General features: G+C 33.1%; 4 protein-coding genes across 4 annotated transcripts; 2 read left to right on the top strand and 2 right to left on the bottom strand.

Moving 5' to 3' along the window:
• LOC105161750 (auxin-induced protein 15A-like) lies at window positions 161-1,038 on the top strand. The gene has a single exon (XM_011079550.2). The coding sequence runs from the start codon at window positions 218-220 to the stop codon at window positions 599-601; it is 384 nt and encodes a 127-aa protein (XP_011077852.1). The 5' UTR covers window positions 161-217; the 3' UTR covers window positions 602-1,038.
• On the bottom strand, window positions 1,172-5,115 carry LOC105161749. The gene is made up of 3 exons (XM_011079549.2): window positions 4,206-5,115; window positions 3,164-3,332; window positions 1,172-1,811 (listed from the first exon to the last, which is right to left on the bottom strand). The coding sequence occupies exons 1-3, from the start codon at window positions 4,992-4,994 to the stop codon at window positions 1,363-1,365; spliced, it is 1,407 nt and encodes a 468-aa protein (XP_011077851.1). The 5' UTR covers window positions 4,995-5,115; the 3' UTR covers window positions 1,172-1,362.
• On the top strand, window positions 9,757-13,488 carry LOC105161810 (caffeoylshikimate esterase-like). Its single transcript, XM_020694011.1, has 8 exons — window positions 9,757-9,987; window positions 10,080-10,112; window positions 10,217-10,343; window positions 10,446-10,592; window positions 11,150-11,280; window positions 12,261-12,398; window positions 12,516-12,614; window positions 13,080-13,488. Exons 1-8 carry the CDS (start codon window positions 9,985-9,987, stop codon window positions 13,377-13,379), a joined length of 978 nt encoding a protein of 325 aa, XP_020549670.1. The 5' UTR covers window positions 9,757-9,984; the 3' UTR covers window positions 13,380-13,488.
• Window positions 14,615-18,043, bottom strand: LOC105161748. The gene is made up of 3 exons (XM_011079548.2): window positions 17,179-18,043; window positions 15,732-15,906; window positions 14,615-15,175 (listed from the first exon to the last, which is right to left on the bottom strand). The coding sequence occupies exons 1-3, from the start codon at window positions 17,974-17,976 to the stop codon at window positions 14,724-14,726; spliced, it is 1,425 nt and encodes a 474-aa protein (XP_011077850.1). The 5' UTR covers window positions 17,977-18,043; the 3' UTR covers window positions 14,615-14,723.

The raw sequence follows: 21,175 nt of genomic DNA, 5'->3' as shown, positions 1-21,175 counted from the left end.
GTGACAAAATGATCAACCACAAATATTCTGAATATCTAAATTAAGTCTACCTTAAAAGTCAAATGCAACATTTACACACACACGCCCCTACCCCCACCCCCATCCCACCCACCAAGCACACTACAAAAGCAAACATCAACCACCCTTTCCCTCTAGGCAACAGTCAAGAAACCACTCTCTAATCCTTCTTGATTTCAACCACTCTCCACTCCACAAAATGCTAGGCAAAAGACTTGGTTCAATGAAGAAACTAGCCAAGAAAGTTAAGGTCATCGGCAATGCCGACCGCGATCCATCACATTATGAGTGCTTGCTAAGGGATAACGACGGAGGAGCCAGCTCCCCCACCACCACCACGCCGACCGGAACTTTTGTCGTGTACGTGGGAGACGATAGGCAGAGGTTTGTCGTGCCGACCGGCTACTTGTCTCACCCTCTGTTCAAGATACTATTAGAGAAGGCTTATAATGAGTTTGGATTTAACCAAAGGAATGGTCTGGTGGTGCCATGCAGTGTGGCTGCGTTCCAAGAAGTGGTAAGTGCTGTAGAATGCTGCAATGGGAAATTTGATTTTGGGGACTTGGTAGAGGAGTTTATTTAGACAACTTCAGTATGGAAGAGAGTTGATTCTCTTACAAGAGGTGTTTAGGTTGTAACAGGGCGTTTGTAATATACTGTTTAGTACAGTCCAGAATCATATATGTAAGTCTAGAATCCTTCTTCAGATAGGCGTATGTAGAGGGACGAACCAAGTTTTGTAATAGTTTTTGTCACTTTGTCCATTTTCCAGTTATCTTTACCAGCAGCCGCCCACTCTTGGCCGGGCTGCAAACTGTGGTTGAGGGCGGAGCAAAATATTTCTTCAGCAGATTTCTGCTGAAGGACTAAATCTATGTCTTGAAGCATAAAATAGTTAGAACGTCACACCAAGCATAACCCCCATCAACCTCAATGGAACAGGGCAATCTGTTCTCTCTATTGCAAGTAAAACATCACTTGTAAGAAAAACAAATGTTGCAATGATCAATTCTCAGGCAAGCAAGAACCATGATTATCCTTGTTTTTCTCTTTCTTAGATGTGTTTAGGTGCAAAAATAATTGAAGATTTCATAATCGACATCAGTTAATCGTAGCCTTCGTATCTAGCCGGAACTGGACAAAGCGAGCAACATTAACCGAAGGGCCGTAGCCGTTATATTTACCAGACAAAGTTGGTAGAAATATGAGTCAGGAAAACAACAGTCTGGGGTGATGCATACATGGCCTAATGAAAGATCTAACTAACGATCAAATTTTCAAGCCATAAATAACATCCGATTGCAACTTAGCTACACTTGCTGCTCCATAGTAATATCAGCCCCGTCAAGTTGTTCCATCCAAAAGAATCCTTTTCAGTTCATCTATAAGTTCCTGCATCTGCTCCCTCGAATGCAAGGGGAAGGGAAACACACATGCTGAATCCATTTTCCCGTCTCTTATTGTGTCAAATATTGCTATGGATGGGCCTACACCATGAACTGAGGCACACCCAACGAAGTCCTCCAATCCAATAACCTGATGAAGTTTGTTGGAATCATCAATCACACAGTCCTCGAAGATGGATACAAGCGAAGTTCTGAGTGATCCTGACGGTGTCAAACCGGGGTTCTCTATTGCCTTGCACATCAAAAAGTTGATATCAGCCATGTCGGAGAAATGCTTCTTGTTGTTCTTGGCATTTGTAAAGGATGTATGCACTCGTTTAGCCAACTCCCACAAGTCTTCCCCTCCTTTAATGTCATGAGTGTTGAGAATGGCGGAGTGATAAAAGCCTGCAGTGTTTTGACTGTTATGGTGAAACACCTTCCAGAGCATATCTAGGGAAGAAAACCAAACAAGAAATAACAATGGCAAAAGCGGGGAGTGGGGGAGATTTAAAAGGAACTAGATCACCGACCTTTCTAGACTTATGATTTCTTTTTCCCTCAATAGAACCATAGTTTTATTATTAAGTAGCAATTTATTGCATGCATCAGCAAAACCAGTTGATGTCAACTAAATTCCATTCTTTTGAGCTTGATATTTCTGGTGGATCAGACATCTCACATGGCCAGACAATCTAGTTTTTACAGTGTGAATTTAACTGTAGACATTCTAGATGACAGCAAAATCACTAAAGCTGTCAGCATGCCAGCTTGGATTCACAAATTTTCAGCAAAAACCAACTAGGAGCTAACTGTTTGACTTTGCCTTATTGACTACTTTGCCAAGGGAAAACTAGCATGTAACAAAGTAGTTGCTCTAGCACCAAGTGTAAGTTTTCACGGCAGCTCATGCTATAAGTTTGCTAACAGGTCTAATTGTTTCTACCAACTGAGAACAGTGAGGTAACAATGAGGGAGGAGGGAATAGGAACAAGCTCGCAATAGCCATAATGAGATTTCGGTTTTCCCCACCTCTCTTTATTTATCGGCATGCTTTTTGTTTTAAGGATCATACTATTTTGCTACCTGATGCTCTGTTATTTATGTTTCTTCAATCATTTTTGTCTTTTAAGGTTCTTATTAAGACAAACTTGCACTGCACTTGTTATAGCATTTTCCCTTCTTAAGGAAAAACATTGTTGTCATGTAGACTTCCACTAGACGTAAATCTAACTGATCAAAAAAACATTTTAATCCTCATGTGACTAAACAACAATAGGTATGATAGATACCGTCATTAGTACTATATGCCCCTACTTTTAATTCTTAAAATTAATATTCTGTTCAAACAATTCTCAAGGAAAGCTTCATTCTTTTGTGCATGAGTAAGTAATATAACTTTATAATAATTGTTGACTTAAAAAATTTACGTACCAAAACTACTTATATCATTTTAATCTTTCAGCACCAAATACTGCATTCTTTGTTCTCCATTCTTAGAGCATATTTTATATAGATATATTACATAAGCCGAAACACACAGAATCCTGTTCAATACTACCGGCAAAACTAAAGGCTAAGCAACTAAACTTAAACCCAAATTCAAGAACTCAGCAGCTGTATGATTTTGTTTGATTTTAGGGTGGACTTGAACCCAATTCTTAGCTTCTCCCTCTCGTCATATGATGACAAATTGACAATATTTCCCCCCAACGCTCACCATTGTTCTCACTTTTGACAGGAAATCCAACAGAACTTACCAACATGGTTGCTGCTGAGCACTGGATCAAGAATAGGACGGCAATCCATGAGTGTCACAACCGCATACTTTTCCCAATAATCATCAGGAATCCCTTTTGAGGAATGAGAAGCAATTAAAGCAGCTGCTGCCAGAAGCGCACACAATTTAATCTCTTGACGCTCGCAACTCTGCCAATGTAACACCAAAACTAAGTCAACTATGTAGGAAAAGTCCTCATGCAAGTTAGCACAGCATCTAATATGAGTCGTGTTTATACGCTCAAAACGATTTCATTTCTTTATTACTTAAGATCATAATGACCAGATGACCCAAGTGAGATTTTTAACTTTTTTATTTTAGTTAATGCCTTTGAGTTTGGAGGGAAAAATACATTACAACTAGATAACAGGATGGTATTTTAGAATATATAGCAAGTCTAAAAAAGAAACAGCATCCTCAGCTGAATAGTTTATGCACAAAAAAGGACCACCTAATCTATAGGAAAAAGATTCGGACATCTGTTTAACACTGGTTCCCTGTCATGATCACTTCTATACATCTATTTATATGGACTTTAACTCTTTGATATGCAACATAAACATGATTCTGATCACATTGTTCGAGGACTTTCTGTTGAGCCTTTGGACTAAAGGTCAGAGAAAACTTCTTCTGCTCCATGTGAAAAATATCACACTGACTCTTGATTACATCAAGACCAAATACTAGAAAAGGAACATATGATCATCCTTAATGCTCGGTTTGGATTGACGAATTTAGAGCTAAGGATTTTGAATACAACCAAACAGAACTAATCAAGCAGAAAGAAACGTACAAGAAGATAGATCGTCTGCCCTTTTAACACCTTGCTCTGCTTACAGCTTCAGTGTCAAAAAAAAAAAAAGGCGCTCAAGCTAAGACATATCAAATCCACTCAACCTTTTCATCTACTTTAATAAAGACAATCAATTAGACTTGCCATTGACTAGGACGTTGCAATGGAAAAAATGAAACAGAATTAACATTCTTGTAACAGAAACCAAGAAAAGCTAACGTTAACTTACAGATAGAATCCGACAGGTGTCTTCTGTATTCATTTGCAACCTAATAAACCGTGACATTCTGGGCGACTCTGTGTCCTTGAAACTTAAATTTGCCAACCTCAAAGAATTCAAAGAGTAGCCTAGCATGTCCACCCCACGAGCCCAGAAGGGCTTATTCCCCTGCCCACTAGGAATGTATTCCTCAATTCCCAAACTGACCTCCATTTCTTTTCCTTGTTCCGTTTCTACCCCCTCCCCTTCCCCCTCCCCCACCAACCCCATCAATTCCCTCAGCAACGCCAAAGCGGCTGCCCTATCGCATGCGGACGTGTGCAGTCTAAGAGCCAGAACCCACTTACTCTTCTCCAAAGTGTACAAGCTTGCAAAGAAAACATCAGTATCTGATGAAGGGTCAGGATTCTGCCACGAGTTCGTGTTCAGTTCGTGTTCGAGAATGAGGTGAAAGGGGGAAACGGAGTTGCTCTCCTCGGGGAACTGGGCTTCCAAAATCTGGGACGTTGACGGGAGATCGAAGGGCTGCACTCGGATGTGGGGAGTCGGGGGCGTGACATAGGAGAAAGTGTTGGAAACGGAATCAAAACGAAGTTTGGAGTTGATGATGGGGTGGGAAATCTGGAGTTTGCGGAGGGCATTTTGGAGAAACGGGATGTCGAGGGGCTTGCAGAGGAGGAGAGCGAGAACAGTTATGCCGGTGCCGCCGGGAACAGCCTTGCACCAGCTGAGCTCGGTAGTGCCCGCCGGCCGGATTTTGGGCTCAGCGTCGTGAACTGAGCGTGGAGAAAGGGACATTGTTGCGTGAAGTGATGTGAGGGCGACGGTGCTTACTTGACTTGTCCGTGAACACTTTGATAGTTGGAAGCTACGATAAGATACGGAGTGATGATGTATGAAAAAGACAACAGCATATTTGAGCAGGACCCTATACCATACCATACCCTACCCATTGCTTTTCTTCTCACATACACGTACCTTCATTGTATTTAACGACACCGACAAAAATTCGAATTTTGCCCAAATGTTTAGACGGATTTCATTTTCAAGAAATCAAGATTAACAATATTTTAATTTAATCGACTTTTGCCCAATGTTTAGAGGGATTTCATTTTCAAGAAAATAAGATTAATATTTTAATTCGATTAAATTAAATAGTAAATGTTTTTAATCGTAGAAATAACAATTATAATTGTTGAAAATATATATATTTTTAAGTTGAGATGCTGATATCTCGCTCTCTTTTATGAGATTGAAAGTACACTGCAGTAAACTATTTTCATTGGTCCAGTAGTATTACTCTCGACTTGAGGAGAAAATCACCCGATAACATCGTATCTCTAATTCACTTTAAATAAATTGTAGAGTCCAAAACTCCATAAAAAAAGAATAATTTTCTACAACTAATATAACTCTATTTTATATGATAATTACAAGTAGTATACATCTCGTGTGTGTGTAAACAAAAAGAACGATCCTCCTTTTATAAATGTAAAAATTATCCACTATTTTAATATGAATTATAGGACAATAATAAAAGATAGTAGGGATAAATAGCAAGTATGGTATAATAGTGGGAGATGATATTTAAAATATATATATATATACATATTACAAATATTATGGTCATAAACATCCATCAACAATACTAACCTCAACATCACTGAAAAAAAATGAAGAGACATATGTTATAATTTAAATATTAAAATACAATTATTGTAATATTTTCTACAAAGTACAAGAATACTAACACATAATCAATTACACGCTATGAGTTATACGGATGGTATTTTTATTTCAAATCCTATCTCATCAATGATGTCATTTATTTTATATTTAAATAGAATAAAAAATATAATAGAATTCAAAAATAAAAAATTCAATATGGTGAAATGTGAATTATTATTATTATTATATGATGAATTATTATAATCTAAAGAGAAAAAAGAAAAGGCTGGTCCAAATAAAAACATTACAAGACTGAAAAATCAAGCCGGATTTACGTTTTTCCATTATGGGTTTAGCGCTTTTGATGTAAATTGCATTGGGCCCTCCAGCAAGATCCTTTGATTTGAAGAACAGGCTATTTTAAGCCCAGTAGTAATTTTATCAGGCCATTGATTTTTGGATTGGGCTTTGAACGCGAGCTAAGGTAGTGTTTACAATAATTTAAATTAAGGATAATTACACTTTCATTCCTTGAAATTTAGTGTAATTATACATAATTTTTTTGTGATTTAAAAAATTATATTTAGCATCCCTTGGTTTTTCTTCAATCTTACAAATAAGTCCATTCGTTAGTTAAAATTCATTGAATTTGTTGATGTTAACAAAAAAAATGAATGAAAATTGATATTTACCTCGATTGACTTATTACTAACTTATTGCAAGTTAAACATTTCTTTTTCGAACTAAACTACTCTTATAACGGTGAAAATACACCCTCTCGAATGCATTATCGCGTGAAGACATATGAGGGTAATTTGATCATAAAAATACTTGCTTACTATAAGTCAATTTGGATACATATAGATTTTTTTTTAATTTTTTTTTTGTTAATATCAATGAATTCAGTGGATTTCAACTAACAGAAAAAATTTATTTGTTAGAAAAAGTAAAACTCAAGGGTACTAGATGTAATTTCTCAAACCACATGGAGTTTACACAGAATTACACCAAACCTTAGATGATGGGAGTGTAATTAGAAAAAATTGCATAAAACCCCTAGTATTTTTAAAAATCAACAAAAAATCCTCCTCTAATTTGAAAAAATAGGAAAAACACCCCATGTGTTTTAATAAATTCAGGTCAATTGCCCATCTCCATTAAATATGACTAACGATGTTAGGTTTTTAATAAATTATTTGTATGACCTTATATATTATATATTATTTTTTTTTTTAATGAACATTGGATCCTTGTTGATTAGATAAAAGCCGTCAAACCTAATCAATAAAACTTTACTGTCTGATTTTAAATTTATAAAAAAAAAATAAGGGGTTTAAATTTATTAATTTTACATATAGATATTATAAAATAATAAAAATATTATTTTAAAAATAAATGAAATGAAATTAACACCCCCAACCCGCCTCTCCTCAAACCCCCTCCCCTGTTGCCCTCCCCAACACCCATCATCCTTCCCTCGCCCCCCACCTCCACCCCGACTAGTCGCGTTCCAAAGAAGGGGGCGTCGAAATGCCATCGAATCTGGGCTACTTGTGATCGCTCAGATTTGCGTTGGGCGACTGCGAGTTGCCCAGAAGCCATCAGCCACGCCCAAAACACTACAGGTGACAGTGGTGCCGTCGTAGCAATTTTTTTTAGATTTTTTAATTTTGAATTTAAATAATGACTAAAATTTGATATTAATGAAGTTCAAAATAATTTATTTAAATATTTTTAAAAAATTTAAAATAATAAAAAAGTATCAAATTTTCATTTTCAATACTTATAACATTAATTTAAATATAATTATAATTTATTTATTCATATAATTTAAATTAATTAATAGTGTATAATTTTTTTAATTAACTAATATTCATATTTGTTAAGATATAGTAAAAAACGCCCAACACTATTATATAGCCATAATAAGGATATTTTAGTCATAAAAGCCTAAAAAAATCTTGCATGGATGCAAAAATACTTCTCGAACCGCACCACTCGCGCATGAAGTGCAACCTTCATCACTATCTAGTTTTTTGCAAATTCTTGCCTCCGCATAAAATTTAATCTCATCATAAAAACTAAAACTATCGTAGGTACACACTTCTAGTATGTGAAGAATCAACGTCACTTGTAAAAGTCAAACTTTTTGGTCATTTTCATGTGTTGAAAATGCTGGACATTTAATATTGATCAAATTATACATCTCCATTTCTTGCAATTTATATATAGTTAATTTATACATTAGAAAATAAAATGATAACAAATATGGATGATTTTGTACGACGAATTTGTTATGTTATTTTCGATGTGACTAATTAGTTCTAAGACAAATGCATGACAACATATTTTTCCTCGATGCTTCGCTGATGAAAATACAAGAAAAAAAGGGTAATAATAACAAAATTTTAATTCCCCAGTTCTTCAGAAATATCTCAACAAATCTGAGAAAATCGTGTTATCAATGATGGAATTAAGATTGTTTTATTAGGAAAGGGCAAGTTACAGTTACATGCATGAGATCAGCAAAGGCAGTTGGTCAAGTTGAGGCACTCGCCACTCCCATAATTAGACCTTCGATTACGTAAATTACAGCTAACACGATTTTGACATCCCAATTAATAATTGTATGAACATCACCGCACCATGGAAGGCATATGTCGCTATCATTTTAGTCAAAACTCAAGCTATTACATATCAAACATAATTGGAGATTGGTCAATCCACTTGAGCCTACACTAATTTTAGTTGATTTTTTTTTTATGGAATTTGATATTAATATCAAGTTGAAAATGAGATTGTTATTATAGATCGTTCTTTCGATTGCGTCGAACTCAGATCATGGACTTAATTCTACGTTCAAAACACACAATTAAGAGTATTATAATACATTAATAATAATTTTCTTATGCGTAAGTCAGTATGGATTGTTCTGTGATGACAAAAAGAGATTCGGAGGGTGTTTTTGGGGATTAGAGTTTATTATAAGATGCTAGTAATATTAATTTTATAATTAATATGATCAAAATTTAAAAAATAATTGTTAACATCTTAAAAAATAATTAAATTTGGAACTTTGCAAAACATATAAAATATCGTAAAAAGTTTATGAGCTCACCCCAACACCCTCTAAGTCCAAAGTTGGTACGTGACCAAGTGGTCTTTTTAATTATGGTAGTTCAATCGGACATGCCAAATTAAATAACGTGGAACATTGAGTTCTATCAATCTGAGGTAAATCATCAAGTTGGGAGAAGTAACGAGGTCAGGTCACTCAAAACAGTAAAAACACACAAATACCCAAAGTATTTTAGTAATTTATAAGATATTCTTGGACCTTTTGATCTTTCAATGAATATAAGAGTGGACCCAATATGATACATTACAAGATTTCCAAAATGATCCCAAAATTGAGAAAAGTCAACATATTCAGTCTCACATCCAAGTTTTCGTAAAAAAATAAGTAGCAAGCACACATGTAATATGCGTATCCATCAATTGTGTGAGAGCGGCCAAGCTAACAAGCACGTGTATTGCTCGTGTCTTTGCCGTCTATTTTTTGACGTAAACTTGGATATGAGACTAAATGTATTCAGCTTTTTTCAATTTTAGGACCCTTTTAAAAATTACGTAAAGTAGAAAACTAAACGTGTTGAGTTTTCTCAATTTCAAAACCATTTAAAAAACCCATTAACAAATGAATAAAAATATTAATTTTTTTTTCTATGAGACTAAACAATATAATTTTGTCATTGTAAAAGAATTATAGTTCCATATATTAACAAATGAGAGTGGCCAAGCAAATTGTCCGTGACAATCAAAATTTCATGGCTCTCAATTCCTATAAATAGGCATCCACACACGACACATTTGATAAAATACAACTCCAATTTCTCATCTTCACACACTCCACTCCCCACCTACATTTCTCCTCATATAACAATATACTCTCCACCCTAAAACCTCTCCTTTCTTAGCTCCAACATTCTTTGCACTTTTGCACACACAAACAGTCTTTAAACCTTCCCACATCTTATAAGCTCTGAAAAAACTGTCAATTCTTCCTCCTGTGTGTCTTTAACATTCTCGATTGTTTTCCAACAACATTCATCAAATTCTTATGGTAAATGTACATACGTTCTGTATAATGTAATTTTAATGAACGGGCCAGATGTCCCTTTTTTCGTGTGTAATGAACCCTTATTTCTCTTGCAGGAGCATCCTATCAACGATGTGAAATATGAAGAGGTAAATTAACCCGTGATTTTTTTTCTTGAAATATGTATGCTTTTCTTTTTAATTATTTTTATTTTATTTAATGTGAATCTGAATATTATTCATTAATTTGACAGGAATTTATAGTAAATTCCCGAGGAGTGGAGCTTTTCACATGCAGATGGTCACCTGCAAACAGTGAACCACAGGCTTTGATCTTTTTGTGCCATGGATATGCCATGGAGTGCAGCATCTCCATGAGAGGTCAGCCGTTGATTGCAAACACACATCTTAATTATGTATAAACCTTCAAAAAATTGGAGGGTGGCGATTTGATCTGTATAATTAATTACTTGATTTGATCAGACTGTGCGTCCCGACTAGTTAAGGCCGGGTACGAGGTTCATGGCATCGACTGCGAAGGCCATGGCAAGTCATCTGGGCTACTGGGACTCATCCCCAACTTTGATCATCTCGTCGACGACCTCTCCGAACACTTCACCAATATTTCTGGTAAATATATATATATATATATATATATATATATATATTCTCAAATTTTTCATAATCATGATAGATGTTGCTTTTAGTTTCATAAAACTTATAATCACATATTTTTAGTTCAAAAAAATCATATGCGTTCTGATTTTGAGACTAAAAAGGTGTTTAATCCCAAAATCACATCTTGTGGGGTTAAATATATATGATTTTAAGTTTTATGGGATTAAAAGCATAACCTATTATAGTTATGGTACCAAAATAAATTTTACCATTGTTTTATGGGACTAAAAAAATATTTTGTTCAATATTCTGGCATCGCACCTTTTTTAATATAATATATATTAAAAAATAATTACACGATCGAATACCTGTTTTTTATACGAGAAGCTGGAAATAACATAGCAACTCAAATATTTAAATCATATGGTAATTATTATAAAATTTGAATTTTGACTAATAAATATGTGGTCCGGACAAAAATCAAGGGGAAGTTGAACTAAATTACCTTAGGATTAGGACACATTGGATTTGACTTGGTGAGTTTAATTCTTGAATTTGAATGAATGCAGAGAGGAGAGAGAACAGGACGAAGACGAGATATGTTCTAGGAGAGTCGATGGGAGGGGCCCTGGTCCTACGTTTGCACCTCAAGAAGCCACATTACTGGGACGGCGCCGTCCTCATCGCTCCTATGTGTAAGGTGAGTGTGTCAAAATTATGTCATTTATTTTATTTAACAATTTTTTTTTATATATTTAGCGTATATATATTAAATTGAATAAAATATGTAATATGAATATATGATTTGGAGTAAAAAATTAAATCAGTGGTTTTTCAGGATAAATATATTTTACCAATTTTTACCAGTAAAATTAAAATGTAGGAGAAAATTCGAGTTTAATACCATCAAATTTGAAATAATTATTAGACAAATTGATTGTTATCTCATGCAACTATTCACATGCATTTTAATATAGTTATAATAGTACGAATATTTAATATAAATTTTGTAAGTCCAACATACTTGGAAAAAAATAAAAATACTGACAATTTTTTAATATATACAATCAATTTTGGAGTAGTTTATTAAAATTATAAAAATAAGTTAGAGAGTACTTACATTTCCGAAACTTTATCTTGTTTCATTTCAATCTTGCAAGTATTTTATTTTTTAAAATTAAATTTGTAAAATACTTTATAATATTTTGTAAGTTTACAAATATTTTAAAAAGTTTATAAAGTCAATCCACACCCTCAAAATCGAATTCGGCTAGTGAATTTTCCCAAAATCAATTATCTTATATATGAACAATAGTATACATTTTTTTACTAGACTGACAATAAAAACATATTCGATGTGTGTGCATACAGAATAAAAATTATAAATAAAATATATTTTTACAAATTAAATATATATCATCATAAAAAATTCGAGTTTTGTAGTACTTACCTATAAATTTTCGCTCAAAATATATTAAACATACAGATCTCTGGGAGTAATTAAAGATTTGGATGAAATGAAAGAGAGAAAAAATTGCATTTTATGTCCTACAAGTTATTTTTTTTGTGATTTTTGTGCAATTATTGTTGAATTGATCGTCATATTGGTACACATAATTTAAAAAAATTATAATTTTAAGTTCTAATTTCATTAAATTTTCTTGTTCAAAAAACATGAAGATTGCTGAGGAGTTGAAACCAAACCCGTTGCTTGTAAAAGCCTTGACTTCTTTGGCTAGCATCGTTCCGACATGGAAACTTACCCCAAGTCCAGACATAGTCGATCTTGCCTTTAGAGACCCTAAAGTGAGAGACGAGGTATAAATTATATTTCTCTTATATGTATATATATTTCTCTATTTTTATTTAAAAAATCAAGGATTCATGTGTATTTTTGGTTTAGTCTTATGTGGACAAAATGAAAAATGGTGACAGGTTAGGTCAAATCCATACACATACAAAGGCCGACCTCGTCTTCAAACTAGCTATCAACTGTATGAAGCCAGTGTGCATTTGGAGCAAAGACTCCAAGAGGTATACCTTTTTCCTCTTACCTAATTAGTTATTCGTAGTTTGTTGTTTTTATTACATTCGGATAAAATTATATTTTTTGTTTGATAATATAGTTTGTCAATATTTTTTTGTCCTATAACTTGTTCTATTTAAACATTTAGTGCTTTTTATGATGAATTTAATTTTGAATATTTTATATTTTGTCATTTTATGATAAACTTAATTCTGTATTGATAATTTTAACTACCTATGCTGGAGAATATATTATTTTTTATTCAGCCAACACTGAACTAAATTTGAGGTAAAATGATCAAATGTGTGATGTTCAAAACTAAATTTGTCACAAAAATACAAAAGGTGTACATAGAGTAAGTTACAGAATAAAAAATACTAACGAATTATAATTACATCACATCGACGTGTTAAGGATATTCAATAATACTTTGGAATGCTCAAATTAATTGTGCAAATCACAACGATTTGCAGGTCTCTTTGCCGTTCATAATTCTCCATGGGGAAGATGACAAGGTGACGGATCCATCCGTCAGCAAAGTCTTGTACGAATCGGCTTGTGCTGCGGACAAGACCTTCAAGTTGTACCCAGGAATGTGGCATTCTCTGTCATATGGCGAGTTGCCGGAAAACCTAGACACGGTATTCTCCGACCTCCTCGACTGGTTGAAAGAAAGAGTTCATGCCCGCAATGCTACATTGGAAGAGCAACGAAAGATTGCCAACGATCACAATGCATCCGATTCCAAGTCGGTTAATGTAAAAGAAACTTAAATGTTTATTTTTCTTTCGTTGATGATCATACATGTGTTATCAAAGTGATGATATTTGTTTTGATTAGGCCCATCATTATATATATACCTAGTTCGATTTAATATTCTAATTTTTATTAGTCGTCATAATTTTTCTTTAAATGAATGTAATTATATTTTTTATCCCATTAGATATGATCACTAATATGTCGGTGTTGGGCGGCAGGGGAGGGGTTCTGGTGGTGCGAGTGGATTTATATAATTTAATTTTTTAATCTAAATTGTAAAAACTAAAAAAAATTGATTGATCTACTTTTCTAGTTTTTCATATTTAAAATAAATACCTTTCAAGAAAATAATTACTTATTTTTTCAGAAGGTGATTTAAAAAAAAATCAATCAACACCCATTGATTGATCCTACCCATTAATTTTATTTTTTTTTCAAAATACCGGGGCTTTTAGTCTTTCTGAAAAAATATAGGGAAGAAAAATTAAATTTGAGCATTTATTGAGCAAGTCAACACCCATTGACTAACGGCAATGACCATTTCACATTACATTTAACCGTGTAGGATTAATAATATCAAAATTTCATAATTTTGTGACTATAATTACAGCTTATTTCGTAAAGTGGGGTACCAAAAGTGTGAATAATCCTATTTAGGCAAAAGTGCGTTTCTGCCTCTCAAATGTTTATTTAGGAAAAATTATACTTTTGATCCCATGAAATTGACGGTTCAATATTTTTAGTTATATGCTTTACGGAATTTTCAATATAAATAATAGACGGCAAGGACACATGCAATGCGTGTGTTCGTTAGTATGGCTGCTCGCACAGTTGATGGACACACACATTGCATGTGTTCTTACCATTTTTTTTATGAAAACTTGAACAAATGACTAAATATATTGATTTTTTTTTAATTTTAGGATCATTTTGAATATATTGTAAAGCACATAACTAAACGTATCGAGTTTTTTCAATTTTAGGTCAATTTAAAAGTTTCATAAAGCAAAAGACTAAAAGTGTTTACCCCCTATATTATGGAGCTAAAAATGTAAACTTGTCGATTATTATCTAAGTTAGTAATAAACAGCTTATGTCGATGTGAGGAACCCTGTAAAATATTTATGGTCTCGAAAATGTCCTGACTCATATTGGTGATCGAAATCCTATATGTAAAAACTTTATTTGTACAGGAAAGAAAAAAGACAAATAAATGATTAGATTCTATTGAAATGTAATCAACCTGCATATATATTATAAATAAAATATGAAGTAATTAAATGACATTCTCGGATTGGAATTAAACGCTAAAGTCTTGATAATACAAATCCGTAATAATAAATATTCATGAATATATATCAGACAACTACCGCATCAATCAGAATCCTCTTAACATTGTCGATCAGCTCATTCATCTGTTCCCTGGAGTGCAATGGCGACGGATAGACACACGCGCAGTCCAGCTTCCCGTCGCGAACCGTGTCGAAAATAGCGACGGAAGGGCCGACGCCGTGGACAGAAGCGCACCCCACGTAGTCCTCCACCCCTATCTTCTGCTGGATGCGATTGGAGTCGTCGAGCACCGGGTCCTCAAACACCGTCAGGAGCGACGTCCTGAGCGACGACGATGGCGTCAGGCTGGGATTCTCGATGGCTTTGGACATGAGGAAGTTTAGGTCAGCCATGTCCGAAAATTGTTTGTTCATCTTCTTGTAATGTGCGAAGTCCATGTAGCAATTCTTGGCTAAGTCCCACAAGGTTTCAGTTCCTTTTACGGTGTGGATGTTGAGGATTGCAGAGTGGTAGAATCCTGAAATGTTCACAAAAGCCCAGATTTTGATTCATCCAACGTATACAAATAGAGGGAGTAAAAGTAATTACACTGATTATATAATACAGAAATATTGTATTTTTTTACGTGGATAAAATAGGCTTTTTATTTGTATTTTTTTCTACTGCCATTAGATTTTAACAGCAATCCTATATGTACTACACATAGCCATTAAGTTGCGGGAAAAAAACGAGAAAATTGCATGTATCACAATTGCAAAGTATCCTCTATTGTGGTATCAATATTGCAAGGTACCCCAAATTGTAGTACCAAAATTTTGCCCGATTTTATTGCATGAGTTAACCGCCATGCATAGTGCCCATGGCCTTACTGTTTGAAATTTAACATAAGTATCAAACATGAAAAAATAACCTATTCTTTTGTACCATTTCAGATTATTTCAAAAAAATCGTACCAATATTGTAAATTATTCTAAATTATAGTGTCAAAAATATAATTTTCTCTTATATATAATTCCTGAATTTTCAGACAAGTTTCTTTTCTTTTTTCCTTAATTTGTTCCTTTTTGTCTTACCATAGTGATGATTGGAAAGAGGTGGTTGAAGCATAGAGCGGCAATCAGTGAGAGTGACGACTCCATATTTCTTCTTGAGCTTATTATCAGAAGGGGAGAATTTAGATGAATGTGCAGCAAGTAGTGCAGCAGCTGCCAGGGCTCCGCACAGTTTAATCCCTCTAGATTCACATCCCTGCAATTAATCAATCACTTAATTTGTATAATAAACCTCGTATACTAATCAATCATGACAAATATTTTAATCATATAGCAAAAATCATTATTAATACTACTATATATAGTTAGTAACTATTTACTATGACTTTTTTATTTTTAGTTATAATTAAATGTTATATTTCTTGCAGTGACACAAATACAGTCTGCATTTTCCTAAGTTTTTTTTTTCATTCCAAATTAAGCAACCCCAATATTTCATTACAAAACAGTGTTCTTTATTGTATTCTATTTAATATTTATTACACATATACCAAATGTATAAAAATACGTATATCATCTAAATATTTTGTAATATATCATGTAGATATATATATATATATATATATAGATATATGTATAGATATTAAATAAAACAGCCTGAAAATTGATCACTGTACCAACCCATTGACCCATGTGCCAACCATAGTACTAACATTTATTGCAATCAATCAGAACTTTATTATAAATAAGATGCTATATATAGTCAGAATTATCACTGACACCTATTTGCGGAATAAAGAACTTTTCGAAGCTACACTCGACATTATGTGTACTGTGTGCAACAATAAATCAATGATCTAGTACCCATTGATGGGCACGTATGCACCCAAGATTTACTGCGCGAAGTGGAACATCGATCAAACCGACAGCGAAAGATCATTAATTGCTTGTTTCTTTATGTTTTCATTTTCAGTTTTGAAATAACAATTAAAGTGAAAATGTTTTTCTATATGTATTTTCATTTCAAATTATATTGATTTTTCATTGAAAAAATCTAAATCCGACTTGATCCGGTCAAATTAAATCACTCATATAGCAGGTACAGTATATTTATCATATAATTGGTGTACAATTCGAGAAAAATGATCAATCATATAACAAATACCATATACATATTCTGTAATTACTTTGATTTGGCTAAATTTGATTCGAACAAGAATTTTTCGATGAGATTACAGTACAGTCTAAAATGAATTATTAAAATATGAAACATGTTTTATGCTAAAATTGAATGTGAAAACATAAGAAACGGGATATATTAATAAAGTTCATGATGCATGCATATGAATTGACATTTATTGACCTACATGTACTATGTACAGGATTATAATGCGACAAGAGAAGAATTCTTGATGCTCATTTATGAAAAATTCAGAGGTTTTAGCAGCAGTAGTTGTGAACAAGTAAATGCAAACAGTAGCAAGTTCAACAAACCATTACTTGAACGTAGAGGCAAATATACACTTACAGCAAGAATCTGGGACGTATGATGTTTGTTCATTTGTAGTCTAACAACCTCAGAAAACCTGGGCGATTTCGAATTCTTGAACTTCAAATTCGTCAGCCTGAATGAGTTCACCGAGTAGCCCAACATGTCCATCCCATGAGCCCAGATTGTCTTCTTGGCAATCCCACTCGGGACCATACTCTCAATCCCCATCTCTCCCTCCCCTTCATTTTTAATTCCCTTTGATGCCCTGCCGCCCTCCGTCTCCTCCACCAGCTCCATGAGTTCCCTGAGCAACGACACCGCCGTGGTCCGATCGCATATCGACGTGTGGAACCGTAAAACGACCACAGATTTTGTGTCAGACACGGCGTACAGGCTTGCAAACATGACATTGATCCCGTTGCATGGGAAGGTATTGGGATCCGACCAGCTCTGGCTGTTGAGCTCGTGTTCCAAGATCACGTGGGCCGGAGAAATGTCGGAGTTGTGGTTGGCGGAGAGGACGTGGAGGAGATGCAAAGTTGATTTGGCGTCGTGGAATTTGAGGTGGACTTGTGGGGTGGTGGATGTGTGAAACGACAGGGTTTTGTTGGTCGGGTTGTTGCAAAGTTTGGAGCGGAGGAGAGGGTGAGAATTTTGGAGCTTTTGGAGGATTTTGTGCAGGGTTGAGGCTTGTGATGGTGGTCTAGCCATTTGAAGCGCTAGCACGGTGATGCCGGTGCCGGAGGACACGGCCCGGCACCAGTTCTGCTCGGTGTTGCCTAGGGCTCGAGCTTTGGGCACTAGTGGTTCCGAGTTACGGTTAGCGCCGGTCATTTTTTCGTCGTGCTACCGGTGGTGATGTAATTGTGTAGTTTGTGTACGTATGTGATACCATGCGTGTGTTTGCCCCACTTGGGGTGATGCATATATATAGTAGGGAAATTCTAATTTGAAGGGTTTTGTCATATTTAAATCAATTATAACAATAAATATAATATATTTATGGTGTATAGTTTAAAAAATTATGTGATCAATCACAGGACCAGTGTTACACTTGCTCTATAATTGGTTTTGTTACACTAAATTTAATTGGATGGAATATATTTAATACACTTTTTCATTTCAATACTATACCCATTTGTGTTGTATGTGACTTAATATTTAAATTATTTTAACTTAATTACATGTACCAGAATTAGGTATGATTTCATTAATTGCAGAGTCACAAGCTCGGTAGGTTAAACTTTTTATTGCTTCTTTAATTAAGGGAATTTAATCCCCCCAAAAATATTTTTCCCCCTAAAAAATGTTGGAGACATTACTATGTTTAGATTCATATTTTCATATTTCCCGATACAAGATAAAATACACCCAATATTTGTTTCTGTATTTTTACATCTCTATGTGTGTATTTTTTAATTTTTATATAATATATATATTTATATTTATATATGTAATATAAACGAGATATGATTTTACAATAAACATTGATTTTTATCTTCAAAAAATACAATATTAAATATTTATATATATACATATTTATATATAAAAGAGATATGATTTGATAATGAACAATGATTTTTGTCCTCAAATCGCAACATCAAACCAACGTCACTTATTTTAAAATATTTTAGATTACCCCAAAATACAAATTCAAACATATCATTTATCTTCAACAGATACTTACTTATCTTTATTTTTTTTTCTCTATTTTTAAAACACAAAACAAAACACTTAAAATACAAATTCAAACATAAAATACGTATCTTCCTTGGGAATTGCATATCCTCCAACAGACCAACACTATAAATTATAAATTGAAATGTTATAAGTTGCCACCTCTGTCCCATTTTTGGATGTTTGAAATTGATTAAAATAAGCGATTAATATTAATATTTAGTATTAAAAATTATACTTTTTGTTTACATATTTTGTTTTTGTATTGGTTAAATAAGACGGTGTTTGGGTCAGCTTATAATCTCTTTAAAATAGTTTATAAAATATTTGTGAGTTTATAAGATATTATAAATTATTTTGATAATTTTTTTAGAAAAATAGTTTATAAGTTCTAAAAGTAAGATGTCCGACGTTACAAACTCTGTTTTTTTTTCAAAAAAAAAAAAAAATAGCAAGGAGTTGTTAATTTATAATTTCTAAGATCTTGACAAATTCTTTCAAAATAATTATAAATTTATCATTACTAACATCTTAATCATAAGTTTTATAATCTTATCTTATCCAAATACTTATAAACTTATATATTTTTAAAGTAAGATATAATATCTTATAAGTTCTAAACACATATTAATTATCTGAAGTTAGCCCTGATTACACAACCCCCCCCCCTCCCCTCCGCGTCCTTTATAAAATTACAAGTGCACTCCTTGAGCTACGTCTAAAAACCACGATAAATGACTACTATTAATTACGGTTAAATAAAATCGACGCAGAGCTTTTCGATCATGAAAAAAATATTTGCAATGGCTAAGAGCCATGATTAAAATATTTGTCATGACTTCTAACTATAAGAAACATTTTAGACACCTCGCTAAAACTACAATCAACAACATTTGTACGACCGTTGTTAATAACTATTTGATACTATTATTTGTTGTTAACTATAATAATAATCCGTAGTTAAATATTATAATTATTCTAGTGATTCGAGGAATTTTTCGATAAATTTCATCCTTGAAATTATAATTACAGTTACAATCTCAATGACCGTACTTATATTAATGTTACAAATAATATAAAATACTTATATAATTAGATCTAACATCCCACAATACCAATATAATCCAAACATCAGAATTCATGAATATAATTGTAGGTGAAAGTCCATACTCCATAGTAACATTGAATGACATTTATTGCTTGCCATTGCTGTCTGATAACACTGCATAGTTCCTTTTATTTCTCCCAAAAATCAACTTTATCTTATGTATATATATTAAATGTGGAATAGTAATATGAATATCTCTACATTACTCAGTCGGTGATTTCTTTTTTATATTTAACATTATCGCATCATTATTTTAATTACAGATAAAATAATGTTTAAAATTATTACTTCAAAAAATAAAAAACATTCTTAAAATATAAAAACCATATTTTATGTCCTTTCCCCTCCTTTTTTAAGGAATTATGACTTTATGGTATGATGCTTTAATTTTGTTATAGGAGATAGTCATGGGCATGTGCACATTGAAATTGAATGTCTTCTCACCCATCTCTTTGTCTCTTCATTTGCTTCTCTATTAGTTTGAAAAATTACATTTAAATCCTTGAAGTTTGTTACTATTTAACAAATAAATTTTAATTTTTTTTTACTGAATTTGTTTATATTAGCAAAAATTAAATGAAAATATATATTTAGCTCGATTGACTTATTGGTGACATATTGCAGGCCAAATAAATTTTTTTTTAACGAAATCAACCTTATACATATTTACACGATAATACATGTGAGAATGTGTATCTTATATGGATATTTTGGTAAAAAGAAAATTAAATTATAATGAGTTAATTAGGATTAAATATAAATTTTTATTAATTTTTTTGCTTGTATCAACGAGCTCGATGAATTTTGAATAATAAACAAATCTATTTGTGAGACAAAACTAAACATAAAAAAGTAGTGAATTTAATTTCCAAACAATAAAAGATGTAATTGCACCAAATATAATGAAAGGGCAATGCCTTATCCCTGATATTAAATAACAATCCAATGACATTTATGTTACTAAAGAACATCGGATTGTGGGCCCCGTGTCAAATTAAAATACACAGATGTCCATTCTTATAGTTAGGACCATTCCTTTATTTTCTTCACTTTTGGTAGGTTTATTTTTCAGGTTCTTTACGTACGTTGTAGTAAATACCAACGATGAATTCTAGTATTAAATTAAATGGGTATTTTACAGCTACTTTTTATGAAATTTATTATAATTATAAATATTTTATTATTATTTAAAAAATTATAAATATTTTTTTGAATGGAACGTCCATCTAACAATGAATCCTTCTCGTT

Source organism: Sesamum indicum, linkage group LG5 (assembly GCF_000512975.1).
Source record: "Sesamum indicum cultivar Zhongzhi No. 13 linkage group LG5, S_indicum_v1.0, whole genome shotgun sequence".
NCBI classification, from domain to species: domain Eukaryota; kingdom Viridiplantae; phylum Streptophyta; class Magnoliopsida; order Lamiales; family Pedaliaceae; genus Sesamum; species Sesamum indicum.
The sequence above is the reverse complement of the archived record's forward strand: the minus strand, read 5'-3'. Positions and strand labels throughout refer to the sequence as shown.